Source organism: Naegleria lovaniensis (assembly GCF_003324165.1).
Source record: "Naegleria lovaniensis strain ATCC 30569 chromosome Unknown tig052, whole genome shotgun sequence".
NCBI classification, from domain to species: domain Eukaryota; phylum Heterolobosea; class Eutetramitea; order Acrasida; family Naegleriidae; genus Naegleria; species Naegleria lovaniensis.
Window position 1 is genome coordinate 20,889 of NW_025407874.1, and position 15,092 is coordinate 35,980.

A 15,092-nucleotide genomic window follows, 5' to 3' on the forward strand; every position below is an offset into this window, starting at 1 on the left:
GGTTGTGAATTTTTAAAAATTTCGAAATTAGCTTACTTCAAATTCATTTTGTTTGGTGTGTGTCAATTAATTGTTCGTTGTGTTCGGTAGCCAATTTAAAACTTGGTTCTTTTGCAATTATATATTTTTAGACTTGATAAAGCCATCGTTTGGCTTGAACTTCAAAAGAAAAATGACGCAATCCAGAAAGCATCACACCTTTAGTGCTCAACAAAAGAAGCAACAACTTCAAGATAAACGGAAAAAGAAAAAGGAGAAGGAAGAACGGAAGGATGATCTGTATGATTGGTCTAAATGGAAGGAAGTCAATTATGATAATGTCGAGGACCAAAATGAAGAACATGCCGATGATCAAAAAACCATGGTGAACGTTCCGAAGGCTAACCCTTTAGAAAGAATGGGTGAATCGTTTGAAGAAGAGCCTGAAATAAATGATGGAGATGATGCTGGAAGTGTTGATTCATCCTCAGAAGACGAAGGGTCAACATCATCGGGTGATGAATCAAATAACAAACTAGATCGAGAATATACATCCATGGTCACATCTGAATTTAAACTGAAAACTAAATTTGCAAAAGAAAGTGAAGATATTGTTCAGAAGAGAAAGATGGAAAGCTTACGACCATTAGAGCCTTACTTGAAGCGTCCACCAAAATTCAAGTCACTTCAAGCCGAGATAAATGAAGGATTTTCAATGATACCGATGCCAATTCAGCCTCCAATTGCTCCTGGAATGACAAAAGAACAGGTAGAAAGAATGGAAGAAAATTACTTTAAGAAGTATCTTAGTGAACAAATTTATGGAAAGCACAAGCAAGAAGATTTGAATTACTTTGAAGAGAACGTACATGTTTGGAAGCAATTGTGGAAAACCATCGAGCTGTCTGATATTCTGTTTGTAGTGGCAGATATTAGACATCCACTTTTGCATTTTCCTCCTTCTCTTTACGAGTACATCACAAACGTTTTGAAGAAACCTTTCATACTAGTTCTAAATAAGTGTGACTTGATTTCACAGGAGAAACAGCAACGGTGGATCAAGTGGTTCAAAGACAACTATCCAAATGTTCAAGTGTGCTTGTTTACAAGAGGTACAGGCTCAGGTAAAAAAACAAAAAGCAAAGAGGTGAAATTGGAGGAGCTTAAAATCGAAAAAGGCTACGCCAAGAATATTTGGCGAGTTACCAAGTCTTTATACGAGACCTTCCATATCGAAAAGAACAAAAAGTCAAAGGAAGATGAGCAGCTAGTCGTTTCTCAGCTCGTAAAGGAAGATTTTGAAAATTTAATGGCTGATTGTGACAAAGTTGAGCTACCCACTCCAAAGCCAAAGCTGAAAATGAAGAAAAAGTTAAGAAAAGAAAGAGAGGCCAGAAAAATGGAAAATAATCCTGCTGAGGTAGAAGAAGAAGTATCGAGCGAGGAAGAAGACGAAAGTGACAAGAGCGAACAACAAATAGATTTAGATAAGAGATATGACGGCTGTGTGATTGGCTTTGTTGGTCATCCAAACGTAGGAAAATCAAGTATCATCAATGCCCTTACAGGTAAAAAGGTTGTATCAACATCATATACTCCTGGACACACCAAACACATCCAGACGCTCTATTTGGAAACCAAGAATAAGATGATTCAATTCTGCGATTGCCCAGGATTAGTATTTCCTGCTGTTGGTGTCTCCAAAGCTCTTCAGATTTTATGTGGAATTTATCCAATCAGTCAAGTACGAGATCCATATAGTGTCGTTCGATATTTAGCAGAGAGAATTGACCTTGTGAGGCTTCTCAAACTTCAACAAGACGAATATGATGCTGAAAATAATATTCCGTGGTCTGCCTGGACGTTATCAGAGGCCTATGCTCGAAAGAGAGGATACATGACAAAGAAGAATGCACGACCTGATGTATATAGAGCTGCCAATGAACTCTTACGTCGTGTCTTGAAAGGCGATGACCCAGCCTTAATATTAGCATTTGATCCTCCCGGCACAGCAGCTGTTTCGAATCAACAAGATCACAGCTCCTCACCAAGCTCATCTTCTGATGGTCAACAAATCAAAAGAAGAAACAAAAGAAGAAGAAAAATGATATGGATTATATCAAGGAGTTAGAGAGAGACACTATGAATCTTGCCCTCGATGAGGAAGAACAATAGCAGTGCATTTCTCACAGTCTGTTCTTCCCAATTTACGAATTATGTGTAGAAATAATTTTTCAACGCAATTTGGAGTTAAACCCTGGCACATGATCCTCAATTAGCTCCATGTCTCAAATGGAAATTTCTCAAATCCTCATTCTTCGAGAAGAATTCGAATTAAAAATTTGAAGTGAATGCGTTTCACCAACTGCAATTAATATCTCATTCACATCATGCTCAAATACTATGAATGCACTTATTGCTTCGGTATACTCATCGTGCTTCTCATCGTCGGAGCTCTCTTCTCGTTGGGAGTGGCTGGGTTAATCGAGTTATCGATTCACGATCCAAACCAAGTCAAAGACTCTCCTCAATGCAAATTACACACCATCTATGCACTGTTTCTTGCCTATTCACTGTTGGATGTGACTTTTCTTCTCAATGTCTTTTTCTCTGCTATCAGAAGGAAATCCGATCAATGGGTCATGGTATCTGCTTGTTGCAATTTCATTGCATTGGTCACTTGTGAGGCCTTGTTGATTGCTTTGAGTGTTCTATTGTTTCGATTCGAATGTGATTATGAGAAGGATATGAGTGTTCAACCCATCGCTATTTTGGTCTTGATTGGATTATGTTTGAATACGAGTGTGTTGTCATGTATCATTTTGGGTTGTTGTTGTTGGATGTGTGGCGTGTTGTGTTTGGCATTTCCAAGAATCGGTTACGAGTATTTGTAATCATCAAGAACTTCATTGGCCATGTTGAATCACTGAAGAATCACAGAAAAAACATGAGAGTTGAAGTTAACTAAATATGGAAAAGTTCAAAGCGAATATTGAACACACACTCTATTATTCAGTTTCAACTTGTGAAATTATTAAATTCCAAATTTGATCTCTCTTTTCAGTATCATTCTCAATTCCCATAAAATTTGTAATTAAATCTCCATGATAGAACGATTCGAGAAGGTAAAATTGCACATTTTTAGATAAATCTGAAAGTTTCTGATAAAAAGATTCCGACTGTATGTAGGGACAGGTAATATCCTTCTTTCCATGAGCAATGACAGTGTGTGGCCATTGTGAAAATAAAATTTTCAAGTCTTGATCACCTTTTTCCTTTTTTAAAAAATCAATAATTACGGAAGGAGAAAATTGTGAAAATCTTTGAGTTCCTTTACACACTTTCCACATGGGTGAAATGATATGAACTTGTCTCTTCTTTTCATATTCGTAATGAGTTACCATGTCATACACTCCACACAGCAATACAAGTTTTTTCACTTGATGAATATTCCAATCGGTGGATTCATATTCAATGGATTTAGAAATCTTATTCATGAACACACAGGAAAATAAGTGAGCACCTGCAGAGTGTCCAACGAGAACAAATTCTGGTTCTTCTATCAGTAATTTGGCACGTTTCATGACAAAATCAATTCCTCGATCGACATCTTCAATCATTTCTTCTAAATGACCTTTTGGAAATAATGTGTAATTCAAGTTGTAGCATAAATAGCCATTTTTTTGACATACGAATTTGGAAAAGTTATGATAGAGATCTGCATGTCCACTGTGCCACGTTCCACCTTTTAAAATATTTGTTCAAAAACCATAGATGGAAAGTAAATTTTCAAATTTGGAAATGTAAATTTTTGAAATAAAATTCAAACGAACAATGGTTAGTCACCTTAATTTCATCAACAACACGCACCATGAAGGAAAATCACAACTCGACATGTTCCAAATTTTTTTCCAGCCAAATTTTCTTGCCTTACTTTCATCGGAATGTATTCATTCAAAGTTTGTCGTTCTCGTTGCTCCGCATATCTCATTCCATAATTCAAAATAAAATTATTTTCAGAGTCTTTGGATGTTTGTGGAGAAGCTCCAAACACAGCTCGAACCCAATGAAACATGAAATTTCTCACAACGTTCAACATTCGAGTGGTTTTTGAAAATTTCACACACGACGATGAATGAAATTCATGATGATTCGTGGTCGTGTCTTGAAAGACATGAAATTCATTTCGGAAAAACCAAGGAATGTGTTGTATTTGATACCAAATGATATCGAGAATGATTAATAATTCACAATATTTGCGATAGAGCCAAGAAAGTGAAAACATTTTTTTTCTCCGAATTAAAATATTTCTCCTCGAATAGAACAATAAACTAATTAAAAGTTCGTTGGTCTTTGAAAAACTGGAAGCATCATTGGATAAAGAAATTTGGAAGCTATCCTTCAAATACTTTTCATCGAATTTCGGTCCTTGTTTTATTACTTGGACTAAACACTAGTTTTGGAGCTTTCATTCTTTGGTCATTGTGAAGTATGTAAAGAGAACAGAGAAAAACCAGATCCATAGTACTCATGTTCACAACTGAACACAACATTGTTTCAAACTCAATTTGATATCTTTTGTAAAGTGTTCACGTGCACCATGATGCGAAACCCACAAACTTTAAAAAAAAATGTATGTTCACAATGATCCCGCCAACGTTTCATCCTTCTAACACCATAAATTCCTTTTGAATATGTACATGATACTCATCATCACGATGATCCAACATCATCATCATAATTTTGTAACATGTGAAAAATACTCAATCATAGACAACACTTCTCTGATCATACAACATGTCATCCCATCAAATTTTCGATTCTCTCACGAGCGGTAAAACCGTTGCAGAACGAGCTCGCTACATTCCTCTTCGTTTAAATTTACACGAACGAAAAAAGTTGAGATTATTAGAGGCTGCTTTGAACGTGAGTGAATATACCGATAAGATTGATACTATTCGGACCATGGGTAAATTGAAAAGAATTAAAGAACAATGTGAAGAAATTTGTGCCATTTTGTGTGGATTGATGGTTGCTGCAGATTACAAGATGGGTCAAGAATTGATTGCGAATAAGAATTTTAAGGACAATGAAGAGTTCTTTCAAGAAATGTAAGTTGTGAACCATGGTGTGAATAGAGATTGAAAAGAATTTCATGATTTTGAAAACATGAATATCCATTGAAATGTAATGATATAGCTTTGAAATTGGAAGAAGGTATGTGAAAATTGTACACAAATTTGCAATATGAAATGTGTGTGTGTGTGGAATTTGTATTGGGTATATCATACATGAAATTGATGTTTTTTTTTAATGTTCATTCTGTCATGTCAACAACCGAATAGATACAAAATCATGAATCCAGAAAAGATGAGAAGTACCTATGGAAAATTATGTTACATTATTCAAGATTCACAAATTCCAGAAGTTCAAGAAATGCTTGGATTTAAATTAGATCATCCTGTTAAAACAGTTTATTGGTTTTTAGAACAAAAGGGTGTTGCTGAGCTACTTGAAGATCCAGACATTAATTCTGCAACCAATGAAATATTTGCTGATGGAAAATCAAGAAGTTTGGTTGAACACGAAATCAAACTTAAAGAACAAGCAGTTAAAAGAATTTGTAAAAAGTATTCTGAAATGCACGATATTGAACCAGAAGAGATTGAAATGTGTCTCTACTCCATCAGTGATTCGAGTAGTTATTTAAGACAAGCAGTGTATCCTGTTGACACCATTCTTCAATTTTTCCTTAATAATTTCACACGTGACAATTATGAAGAAGGAAAATCATTGGCTATTCAAGCCGGAAGAGAGGGAGCTCGTCTTTCACATAACCATGCCATTCAATTTGATTTTGTGTATCAAACTCTCATGCTTTGGAAGGTACGTAAAAATTTCACACAACTAATTTACGTAAATTGTGTGAAATCATTTTGTGAAACCATCATCATGACTATTCTCATATTTGTTGTGAACAACTTGAAATGGTCCTCCTCATGAATATGAACACAATAGAATGTTGGAAGAGACATGTTTGAATTATGGTTTTTAGCTGAGAGAGATTTATTTTCTTCAGATTATCCATACTCGTTAACCAATACTGGGCAAGGTCTTAACAGAGTTCAATATTCCCCACTTGTGAGAAGAGCAATGGAAAAAATTTTATTGCAAACACAAAGAAGCACATCTTCATGGGTTGGTTCTTCTGTTATTCACCTTGGAGATGATGCTGTGCCAAATGCGTTGATGTTTATTGATAAGTATACACAAGGTATGTGGTTTTGAAGTATAATGTAATTTTTTTGACACATCTTTTTACTGTGAACTAGTTCCAAGAATTTTGAATGTAAGTTTGTTATATTTTTTTTGACCAATTCATTGTGCGAAAATGGGGATATCTTATGGTGCAGCCAATTATTCAAACGTTGAGAGAAGTTGACAATTACTTGGTCAAGGACGACAATTTAAAGAAATATATCGATGAGACCTTTGGAGGTCCCGAAGAAGCAAAATTAATGATTTTATTGGATTTCTTTAGGTAAGTTTCACATTGAACATTGTGACACCAAATTCTTAATGTCAACATTCAAAGACATGGATTTGATGGCAGTGGAGCTGATAACTTCTTCATGGCAGGTTCATGTATTGGTATGTTTTTCAATAATGACACTATCTTTTTCTAATTTCATGAATCATCCTTAGATGGAAGATTGACCTCAGCATGGAACTGGACCAGTAAGATTAATAAGAAAGCATACTATCCTCTCTTTCTTTTGGGCGGTTTCATTGGTTTCGATGGAGAATTTAGAGGATAATGAGCTAACAAGATTGTTGGTGACACAAGATAACCATTGTGTATTAATTCATGGTAAACAACGTGGATCAAAAGTCGGCAATAAATCACATAACAATTCAATCCAATTGTGTGATCATTTATCTGTTTTTTTGTTGTACCAGCCTTCAAAGAAAGAATCACTGTTACTGACATTGTCAAACATGTTGTCTTCTGCACCAGGTGAACCAAAGGTCTCGCTTGGAAGAGGTTGAGGAGTCATAGCAACTGCAGTTTCTTCTTGAGTAGGAGTCATTGCAGTTGATTCTTCTTGGAATATACTAAACATCCATACATAACCAAAAACTGATCCATTGTTTTCTGTCACTTTTTGTCCGTAACAATTCATCTTCAGATTGGAGTTGATAAATTGCGAGGAGTCAGGAGACATTTGAGCCTCTAGCTTATCAGGTAGATCCAATAATACCGTGTTTGCCAAAATTTCCATGATCGTACCTTTCATTTCTGGTATGTCGTAGAGCCTTCTTCCGAAAAAGCTTTTTCTAGTAGCATTAAACAGACTATCAAACTGTTCATTATTCCACAATATCACAGCATTCCTGTCATAAAAACATGTTGGTTGTTTTGATCCAAAAAGTCTCTCTAATATTTTCAAAAACATTTGTTGAAATGTGAATGAACTGTCTTGAAGCAATGATTCTCTTGTAATAACATTCAAGTCATAATCTGGTCGCAAAAACTCTAGTTGTGAATGAGGTATATATTCTTCGGTGCTTGGCATCTTGATGTTAGGTTGTGATAATCTAATAACTATCCATTGGGGTAAACCTAGCTCATTTCTAATACAGCAAAATTCGGTTGTTAATAATAAACATTTTCCTATTCTATTCACAAATCTAATGGGATGTTTGCATGAGTCCGTATTTGTGCTAAGCATTTGCAACAGTAGAATGTCGTGTTTGATGATATCTTGTGGGTGAAGAAAATTTTGAGCCATCGCCTGAAACTCTAACTCTCCAACATTGGAAAATCCCAACATGTCTTTCATGGCTTCGTTAACTTTAACAATGAAACCGTCCAACAACGTTACCATGCTTGGAATTGTGTGGTTAATAATTGCTTTGTCGTCACCAAGAATATCTATAATCGATCCAATAACAGAATTTTTTTTCCTGTTGTTAATTATTTGAAGTCTAGAACTAGATTGATTAATGGGTACCTTGTGCACCTTTTTTCCTTTTGATTTGTCTCCATAAAAGCACCCTTTTGGTTTTTGTTGAAGAGGAGGATATGGATTTGAAAATTCTGGAAATTGAGGCACGTCTTGCCATGATGAATAATCCAGTTCTTCACTGAGAAAATTGCCTGCTGAGGGTGTCGGTGTTATGGTTGAGTTTACATTTGTTGAGGGCGTCAATTTGGGCATTAAAAGATCTGAAGGAATATTGTTAATAAAATTGTTGGATCCCATTGAAATTGGTATGGAAGAAAGAGATGAAGTAGAGGAAGAAATAGGGGCTGTGATGGACTCTGTTGATGCTCCAGTATTACTAGCACTAGATTTGGCCATGGCTTCAGCATCTTCAGTGGATTTACTTCTTTTGGTAGCTTCTATTTTCTTTGTTGTTTTTTTCTGTTTGGTTTTAAGCTCAGTACCTCCCAGTGACGCGGATGATGACTTTTTTTGCTTTGATGTCTCACTGGAAGATGTCTTAGTGTTTGAAACGCTTGTTGTAGAGGCAGTATTTGGAAGTGACGTTGAACTTGATGTTGTTGGTTGTTGTTGTTGGGTAGAGCCCGTGTTGCCCATTAATTTGTTTCGTCGCTTCTTCTTTTTGTCTTGTTCAAGTTTAAGATGAAATATAAATTCTTCTTGTGGTCCTCTCTTCTTTCCACACCTCATCTTTCTCTTCTTCTTCTCCACAAGATTATACTTTTGTGCAAGTAAAATATCAGCCGGTATTGATGCTTCATCATCTTGTTCAATGATAGTCGGACTTGATGGTCTTGGTGGTGGAGACGGTGATCGTTGCTGTGCATTGGGTGATTGTTTTGATGATGCTGATGTGGAATTATTCGTAGTTGAAGAAGACGAAGGTAAGGGGTTTAAAAGCATTGAAGAAACATGTGGTTGAGGTGGCTGCATACCTCCAAACATTTGTAACATTTTCATCATCATCATGGGATCAACATTTTGAATGTTCGGAGAATTTTGATTAGGATTGGCATTATTCAATTGCATACATTGCTGTATCATTTGCATCATCACCATGGGGTCATCCATTGGTCCATTCATTACTAACGAAGGAGGTGGAGGTAAATTATTAGAAGATGTCGATGATGATGATGATGTATTTGGTGTATTCGTATTGTTACTGGGATTGTTGTTATTGAGACTCATTGGCAAAATGGTTGACGTGCGGATTTTGAATAATTAGGGTTATGGATGATGGGGAGATGTTCGTGGTGGGATATGGTACCAAATCACGATTGGGAGCAGGATGGATGATGGTAGTAGTGAGAGTATCAACAACAAGGCTTTCTCTCAAAGAAGGCTTTTCAATAAATTATTGATCGGTTGAATCGTTTCCAATTTGACAGCGCTATATTGCGTTATCCACACACAATAACTACTAATATCAGTTGATTGTAATGTTGTTGATGGTGGATTTGATGATGAAATAATCCGCGGTTTGGTTGCCAGAGAGAGTCTACACGCGTGCTGCTATTACTACCACGCTTTTGAAAAAGGAACCAATCAACACTACGGAACAATTCAAAGTGAATGAAAATACACCCTAATAACGGTGGTACTTGATGTTGTTATTGTTGTTTCAAATTTCACCTGAAGTGGTTTCTTCTTCAGGACTCCACGTGCGTGTTACCACAATCACAAAAAGTGTGCGAAGAGAGAGAAATGAAAAATTCGCGTGTTGGAATTTTTTTCTTTGAAATCAAAAATCAACCTCAGAAGGCAACCTTCGTGACACCATCACTTCTAAAACTTATGAAGAACAACAAGAAGAACACAAAGAATTACAAGTGTTTAATAATGGTGAAATGATACGTCTGTGCAATTAGAAATGAATTGTTTATTCAAAACCTTTTAAATTTCCATAAAAAATGCAACCGTGTACGTTGTGTGAGGCGACGGTTAAGAATTATGTGTGTTCGTCGTGCTTGACCGAAGCAACTCGGAAGAAGATAGAATCCATTATGAAATTACAAAAGAAGAGAGATGAATTGAAGAAAAAAGTTGAAGAGCAAATAATCACTCCCGAGAAGGATTTGAAATCCCGAGAACGAAATATTCGGAATCAAAAACAAAGAAATAATACTCTCCGGGAATATGTAAAACAAATACAACAGGAAAATACTGTGCAAGAACAAATCACGACTAAAAAGTTTGAAGAGCATATTGCTCGGACAAAATTATTTGCTGCGAGCAGATCTGAACTTGTAGAAATTATGAAAACAAACAAAATTAGACCTTCAAACGAAATTGAAGATCAAGATGGTTTCATCAGAAATAGAAGACAATATTGTAGCAATTTATTTCAATCTTTTCCAATATTTACAAATAAGGGCAGAATCACGACAAAAATCTATGAACGATCCACCTGTATATTGTGCGCTCCAAATAGTAATGTGTTGTACTTTTTACATAGAGAGTTTCATTTGCCCATTGGTGTTGTGAATGAAGGATTTGATTTTATTGAAGCAATTTTAAAACATGACAATCCAGAATATATTCTTAGCCAAAACAAGCTTAACCCGTTGAGTTCGTTCAAAGAATATTGGCCATCACAAAATGCACTGTCTGGAATGCTTGGATACATTGTACTAATTGTTCAACAGCTGTCAAACATTCTTGAAATTCCCCTTCCATACAAAATGGAATACAAAGGATCAAAATCTATCATAATGGATATTGTTGGGTCAGAAATGAAAAAGAAAAGGATTGACAGCACTGACTCTTCCATGGTGGATTCACCTTTTGAATCTCCATGTCACTATGTTCCTGAGCCCCGATACAAGAAATATGCTCTTTATGAGAGCGATTCAACGTTTAACACTGAGCCAATCCAAGTTACGCCTTTCAGTTTGAGCGATATATCTTCTGCAGGCTCTGGAAAATCCCTTCTCAACTTACCTTCTGGTAAAGAAGAGGGAAACCTTCTGTCTTCACTCAATTCTAGAGAACAATTTGCTGAGAGCGTGCAATTATTGAATGATAACATTGTAGCCATTTGCCACGCTCAAGGCATTGTGGTCTCCAAACATAACAGTAACAACTTATTTCACAATTTATTAACATTGTACCACTATGAGAATATTGGACGTTTAGGTCCCTTCTCATTCTATGGATTTGCCAAACATAGGAATGCAAGTTCTAACGCCACCATCACTCACTTCAAATCAAATATTATGGAAAACTACTATTACGACCAGGCCATGGATATCATGAGAAAGATAATTGTAAATCCACCTGAAGATCTTTGCGTGCCTCAAAGGCCTGCAACTTTTAAAGATATGTTTGCAAACATTATTCAGGAAAATTATCTTCATGATGACGATGACGACTGAATAATAACAGTGTGAATAATAATTGTGTGAAATCATTTCATGAATTTGTACATATGATAACGGAACAAAATAATTTATTATTTACTGTAATTAATTGTGTTTTCTTCATATTCATCTCGCTCAAAGTGTTGAGCTAATCTAGTGGATTCATTAACCTCATCCATAGATGCATAATCTTTCCTTCTACAACTCACAACAACGCTAATACAGACCACGACAGCCATCAGGATGACAGTCATTCCTGCTGCTCCAAATAAAAATGAAGAAATACTGTTCAAGATTTTGTTAAAACTCAATGAATTCCTGAATTGAAAGACTTACCTGAACCAATCATCACCTTGATTCTCTTTCCAGAGTAACAATGTAAACGTCCTAATTTTTCCAGGAACAAGATCCACTCTCGTAAAGTTCATACGATTCTTAATCATGTCATTCAAGGAAAGAGTATTTTCTGCCACTTGCGAAAGAGTGTACTGTGAAAATATGGATTCTGGATACAACGTTACTGGAACAGAGAAAATAGAACTTTCATCTTTCTCATAAATATGATGAAATCTAAGAACAGTAAAGTACGATGTCGCTTGATCACTATCATTTCTTCTTGTTTGAAGAGACAATAAATGTACATTCGATGGGAGAGCATCCACAAATCTCTGATTCACATGATATTGTAAAGTAAAACCTCCAATCGCTTGTTCAATATCATGTCTTGTAATAGAAGCAACGTTGGTGGCAATAGAGACGGATTTTGAAACAATCTTTAACGCTGGATGATTGAACAGTTTGGCAATTTTAGGTCTAAAATTATTGGATTCATAAGGATTGGCAAGCAAAACTCGTAATGGAATGGTAATGACTTGCGTGACATTGAGATTTTCAGCCAGACCTCTGTCATCATCTGTTAATGTATTTCTATTTAACATGACTTCAATAGATCCATTAGAAAGACTGGAAACTCCCATTGCTTGTTTTGTGAAGAGAGTTAATTGAATATTGTTTCCTTTCACAAAGGCAGACTCCACCAGCGGGAAATAATTTCCACTAATTCTATTGTACAGAGAAGTGTCATTAAATTTCACAGGTTGGAAGGGTCGTTCGATCATTTCAAATCCATTACTATCGGTATATAACTGAGTTTGTGTGTTTTCCATTGAAAATCGAAGAATTTGTTCTTGATTGTCAGGTGTCTGCACACTCGTAATCACATCAAAAGATAAACCCTGCTCTGCATATTCGTTTTCATTGTAGAGAATGAATGTTTGTGTGACATTATTGGTGTATCTTTGGCTTAATATTTGAACAACATTTCCTTGTGAGAATTTGCAATCGAGATAGGCGTCTTCGAACTGAAGAGCAGAAGCTTCTCCTAATGGTCTGAAAATATATGCTCCATCACCGAATGAAGTATATTGCATGATTTGTTGTGAAAGTTGAGTACTGACACCTGTCAACTTGTTTGTCACGCTCTTGAGAAGATATGGCAGCTTGCCATTCGAAAGCTCAAAAGCAACACTCACAAAGTTATTTTCCATGAGGATGGTGTTGTTGTAATTCTGGTAAGAAGAGGTAGCTTTCTCAACGTTGGAAAGTTTCGTCGGTTGTTGCATGATAAAAACAGTTACATATCCAACAGGAGGTAAAGCAACTCTGAAATGTAAATGTAAATTGGAATTAACGTCCTCTACCACTTGAGATTCAACATCTAATAAATTTCCAGTTTCGTCGTCAATGATAAATACCATGGCATTCTTACTTTTCACTAAAACTGAAACATATTCTTGAACAGTCCAAGCGAGCGAGTTGAATAGTGCCATTGAGTAAATTTGGTTCATGTCGTTAAGAATGTGAGTCTCTCCAAGAGTGGCGTTCAATTTGTTGCGAGTAGCAGTAGATTTCACGGAAATGTAATCGAACAATGTTGAAGTCTTATTTTTCACAATTTCTGTGGCGTTCTGAATGATATCTGTGTAATTCTTCAAAACAAATCTTTTCTCTGTTCCTGTAATTGCATCGTGGTGAAGCGCAAGAGCAAGACCATTTCGAAGTCCTTGTAGGGCTTCTTCTGCTTCTTGCATTGTTTGAGCAATATTCTGGTTGAGATAGGCTTCAACCTTATACATTTCAGCTTGGCAGATAGTGTAAATGAATTCACAATTTCTCAAAAATCTTTCTCCCTCACGTATAACAGCTTTGAATTGAGGTTCAGATGTGAAATATCCAGACCAGTATCCGTTACAATTTCCGAACTGATCATGATCACTTCCCCAACAAGTATCATAGGGGAAGTAGTCGCTATATCCAAATTCATTGTTATATGTTTTAAGAGGAAATGATTCTATGGGTGCATTGTTTGTCACACTTTGGAAATATTCACTCAATGTGGAGTATCTTATATGAATCTGAAACCGATTAAAATTGCTATTGATGTATGAAATTAATTTGTCCATATTGTCCCACATGAGATTGGCTTTTTGGAATCTAAAATCATTACCAAACGGTATTAAAAAGTTATTAGTCCGGTAACTCTTATTTGTAACATTTTTGATATAGCTCACTAACAATGATGCTCGTTCATCAATGTTCTGAGGAGTGATGGGAGGATTGACAGTTGGATCACCCTCGAAATCAAATCCAGTACATTCACCATTGTCAAAACAAATTTCAGGAGCAGAGTAGTGATGATCAAGAACATGTGTGAAAATACAAGCAGTAGGATCCGATTTTGAAGGGCACCAATTAAATTCAAAGCGCTTTTCAATAATGTACGTCCACTCTCTTTCATAGATGTATACTTGTGTTTTAAACGTTCATCAATTCGATCCAGAATGTGATACTTAAAACCCATTTGTGTGAGTAAATAAGCAAATGTTCTTGATGCTCCAAATGGATCAATTTGCCAACCGACAACCACAGGTGTCACTCCAATATTTTGTTTAACAAATTGATGTCCTTGAGTCATCTGGAATATTATATATTAAATTGTCACATTTTAAATGCTCATGCGAAACAAACCTGATCTATCATGGACTCATAAGTTGGAAGAGCTGCATTCACAATCATCAATTTCAAAAACATAATGGTCATAAAAACTCCAACTTCCAAACTCACCTTCATCATTCATCACCCATCCCCCATTCACAATTTCAATTTGCTTCTTGTTGACCAAATTCACAAAAGCATCTCGTTGTGCCTGTGTTGCATTATTTCTCCACCACATTTCTAAAAATACAGATTCAGACCAAACAAATCTCTTCGTTGGATCTTGACTTAAATACTTGATCACATTGCCCAAAATGAGAGAAACATTATATTTCGAATAAAAATCAACTGTCTCCAGCCATCCAGGGTCGCAATGAGAATGAGCTAAAATATATGCATTAATGATTGGATAATCTCCGGAGATGATATCAGATGATCCTTGAGCATAGGTAGGCTCGAGATCAGCATTGTAGGAAGGAAATTTTCTTTTCCAATCAGCCTCTTTGTTGGTTGAAACAGTAACACTTTTACTTCCGAGGACGGACTCAAATGAAGAGATCAGTACCAATAACACAACGATCAGTACAAGTACTACCACTCGTTGAACGAACAATTTCTTGTCATTGCCGTTGATCTTGAGCCATCCTAGACCAGAGAAAGAGATACTTGGAAAATGATCCCTCGTTAGAGGTTTGGCCATTTTTTTGAATTTTGTGGTTCGCCATCTCATGAGGCCTCACGTTCTCATGTA

At 36.0% G+C, this 15,092-nt stretch overlaps 6 protein-coding genes across 6 annotated transcripts; 3 read left to right on the forward strand and 3 right to left on the reverse strand.

The window, feature by feature from the left end:
- Positions 1 to 172: 172 nt before the first annotated feature.
- C9374_011897 (uncharacterized protein) lies at positions 173 to 2,110 on the forward strand (the record flags this gene model as incomplete). Its single annotated transcript, XM_044687602.1, has 1 exon — positions 173 to 2,110. The coding sequence occupies one exon, from the start codon at positions 173 to 175 to the stop codon at positions 2,108 to 2,110; it is 1,938 nt and encodes a 645-aa protein (XP_044542782.1).
- Positions 2,111 to 2,987: 877 nt separating this feature from the next.
- On the reverse strand, positions 2,988 to 4,264 carry C9374_011898 (uncharacterized protein; the record flags this gene model as incomplete). Its single annotated transcript, XM_044687603.1, has 2 exons — positions 2,988 to 3,724; positions 3,850 to 4,264. The coding sequence occupies 2 exons, from the start codon at positions 4,262 to 4,264 to the stop codon at positions 2,988 to 2,990; spliced, it is 1,152 nt and encodes a 383-aa protein (XP_044542783.1).
- Positions 4,265 to 4,776: 512 nt separating this feature from the next.
- On the forward strand, positions 4,777 to 6,797 carry C9374_011899 (uncharacterized protein; the record flags this gene model as incomplete). Its single annotated transcript, XM_044687606.1, has 8 exons — positions 4,777 to 5,090; positions 5,179 to 5,196; positions 5,325 to 5,865; positions 5,998 to 6,253; positions 6,312 to 6,328; positions 6,393 to 6,520; positions 6,575 to 6,630; positions 6,685 to 6,797. 8 exons carry the CDS (start codon positions 4,777 to 4,779, stop codon positions 6,795 to 6,797), a joined length of 1,443 nt encoding a protein of 480 aa, XP_044542784.1.
- Positions 6,798 to 6,911: 114 nt separating this feature from the next.
- On the reverse strand, positions 6,912 to 9,176 carry C9374_011900 (uncharacterized protein; the record flags this gene model as incomplete). The annotated part of the gene is made up of 1 exon (XM_044687607.1): positions 6,912 to 9,176. One exon carries the CDS (start codon positions 9,174 to 9,176, stop codon positions 6,912 to 6,914), a length of 2,265 nt encoding a protein of 754 aa, XP_044542785.1.
- Positions 9,177 to 9,898: 722 nt separating this feature from the next.
- Positions 9,899 to 11,362, forward strand: C9374_011901 (uncharacterized protein; the record flags this gene model as incomplete). Its single annotated transcript, XM_044687608.1, has 1 exon — positions 9,899 to 11,362. One exon carries the CDS (start codon positions 9,899 to 9,901, stop codon positions 11,360 to 11,362), a length of 1,464 nt encoding a protein of 487 aa, XP_044542786.1.
- Positions 11,363 to 11,439: 77 nt separating this feature from the next.
- On the reverse strand, positions 11,440 to 15,041 carry C9374_011902 (uncharacterized protein; the record flags this gene model as incomplete). The annotated part of the gene is made up of 5 exons (XM_044687609.1): positions 11,440 to 11,632; positions 11,684 to 14,137; positions 14,197 to 14,321; positions 14,375 to 14,406; positions 14,471 to 15,041. The coding sequence occupies 5 exons, from the start codon at positions 15,039 to 15,041 to the stop codon at positions 11,440 to 11,442; spliced, it is 3,375 nt and encodes a 1,124-aa protein (XP_044542787.1).
- Between the last annotated feature and the right edge of the window lie 51 nt (positions 15,042 to 15,092).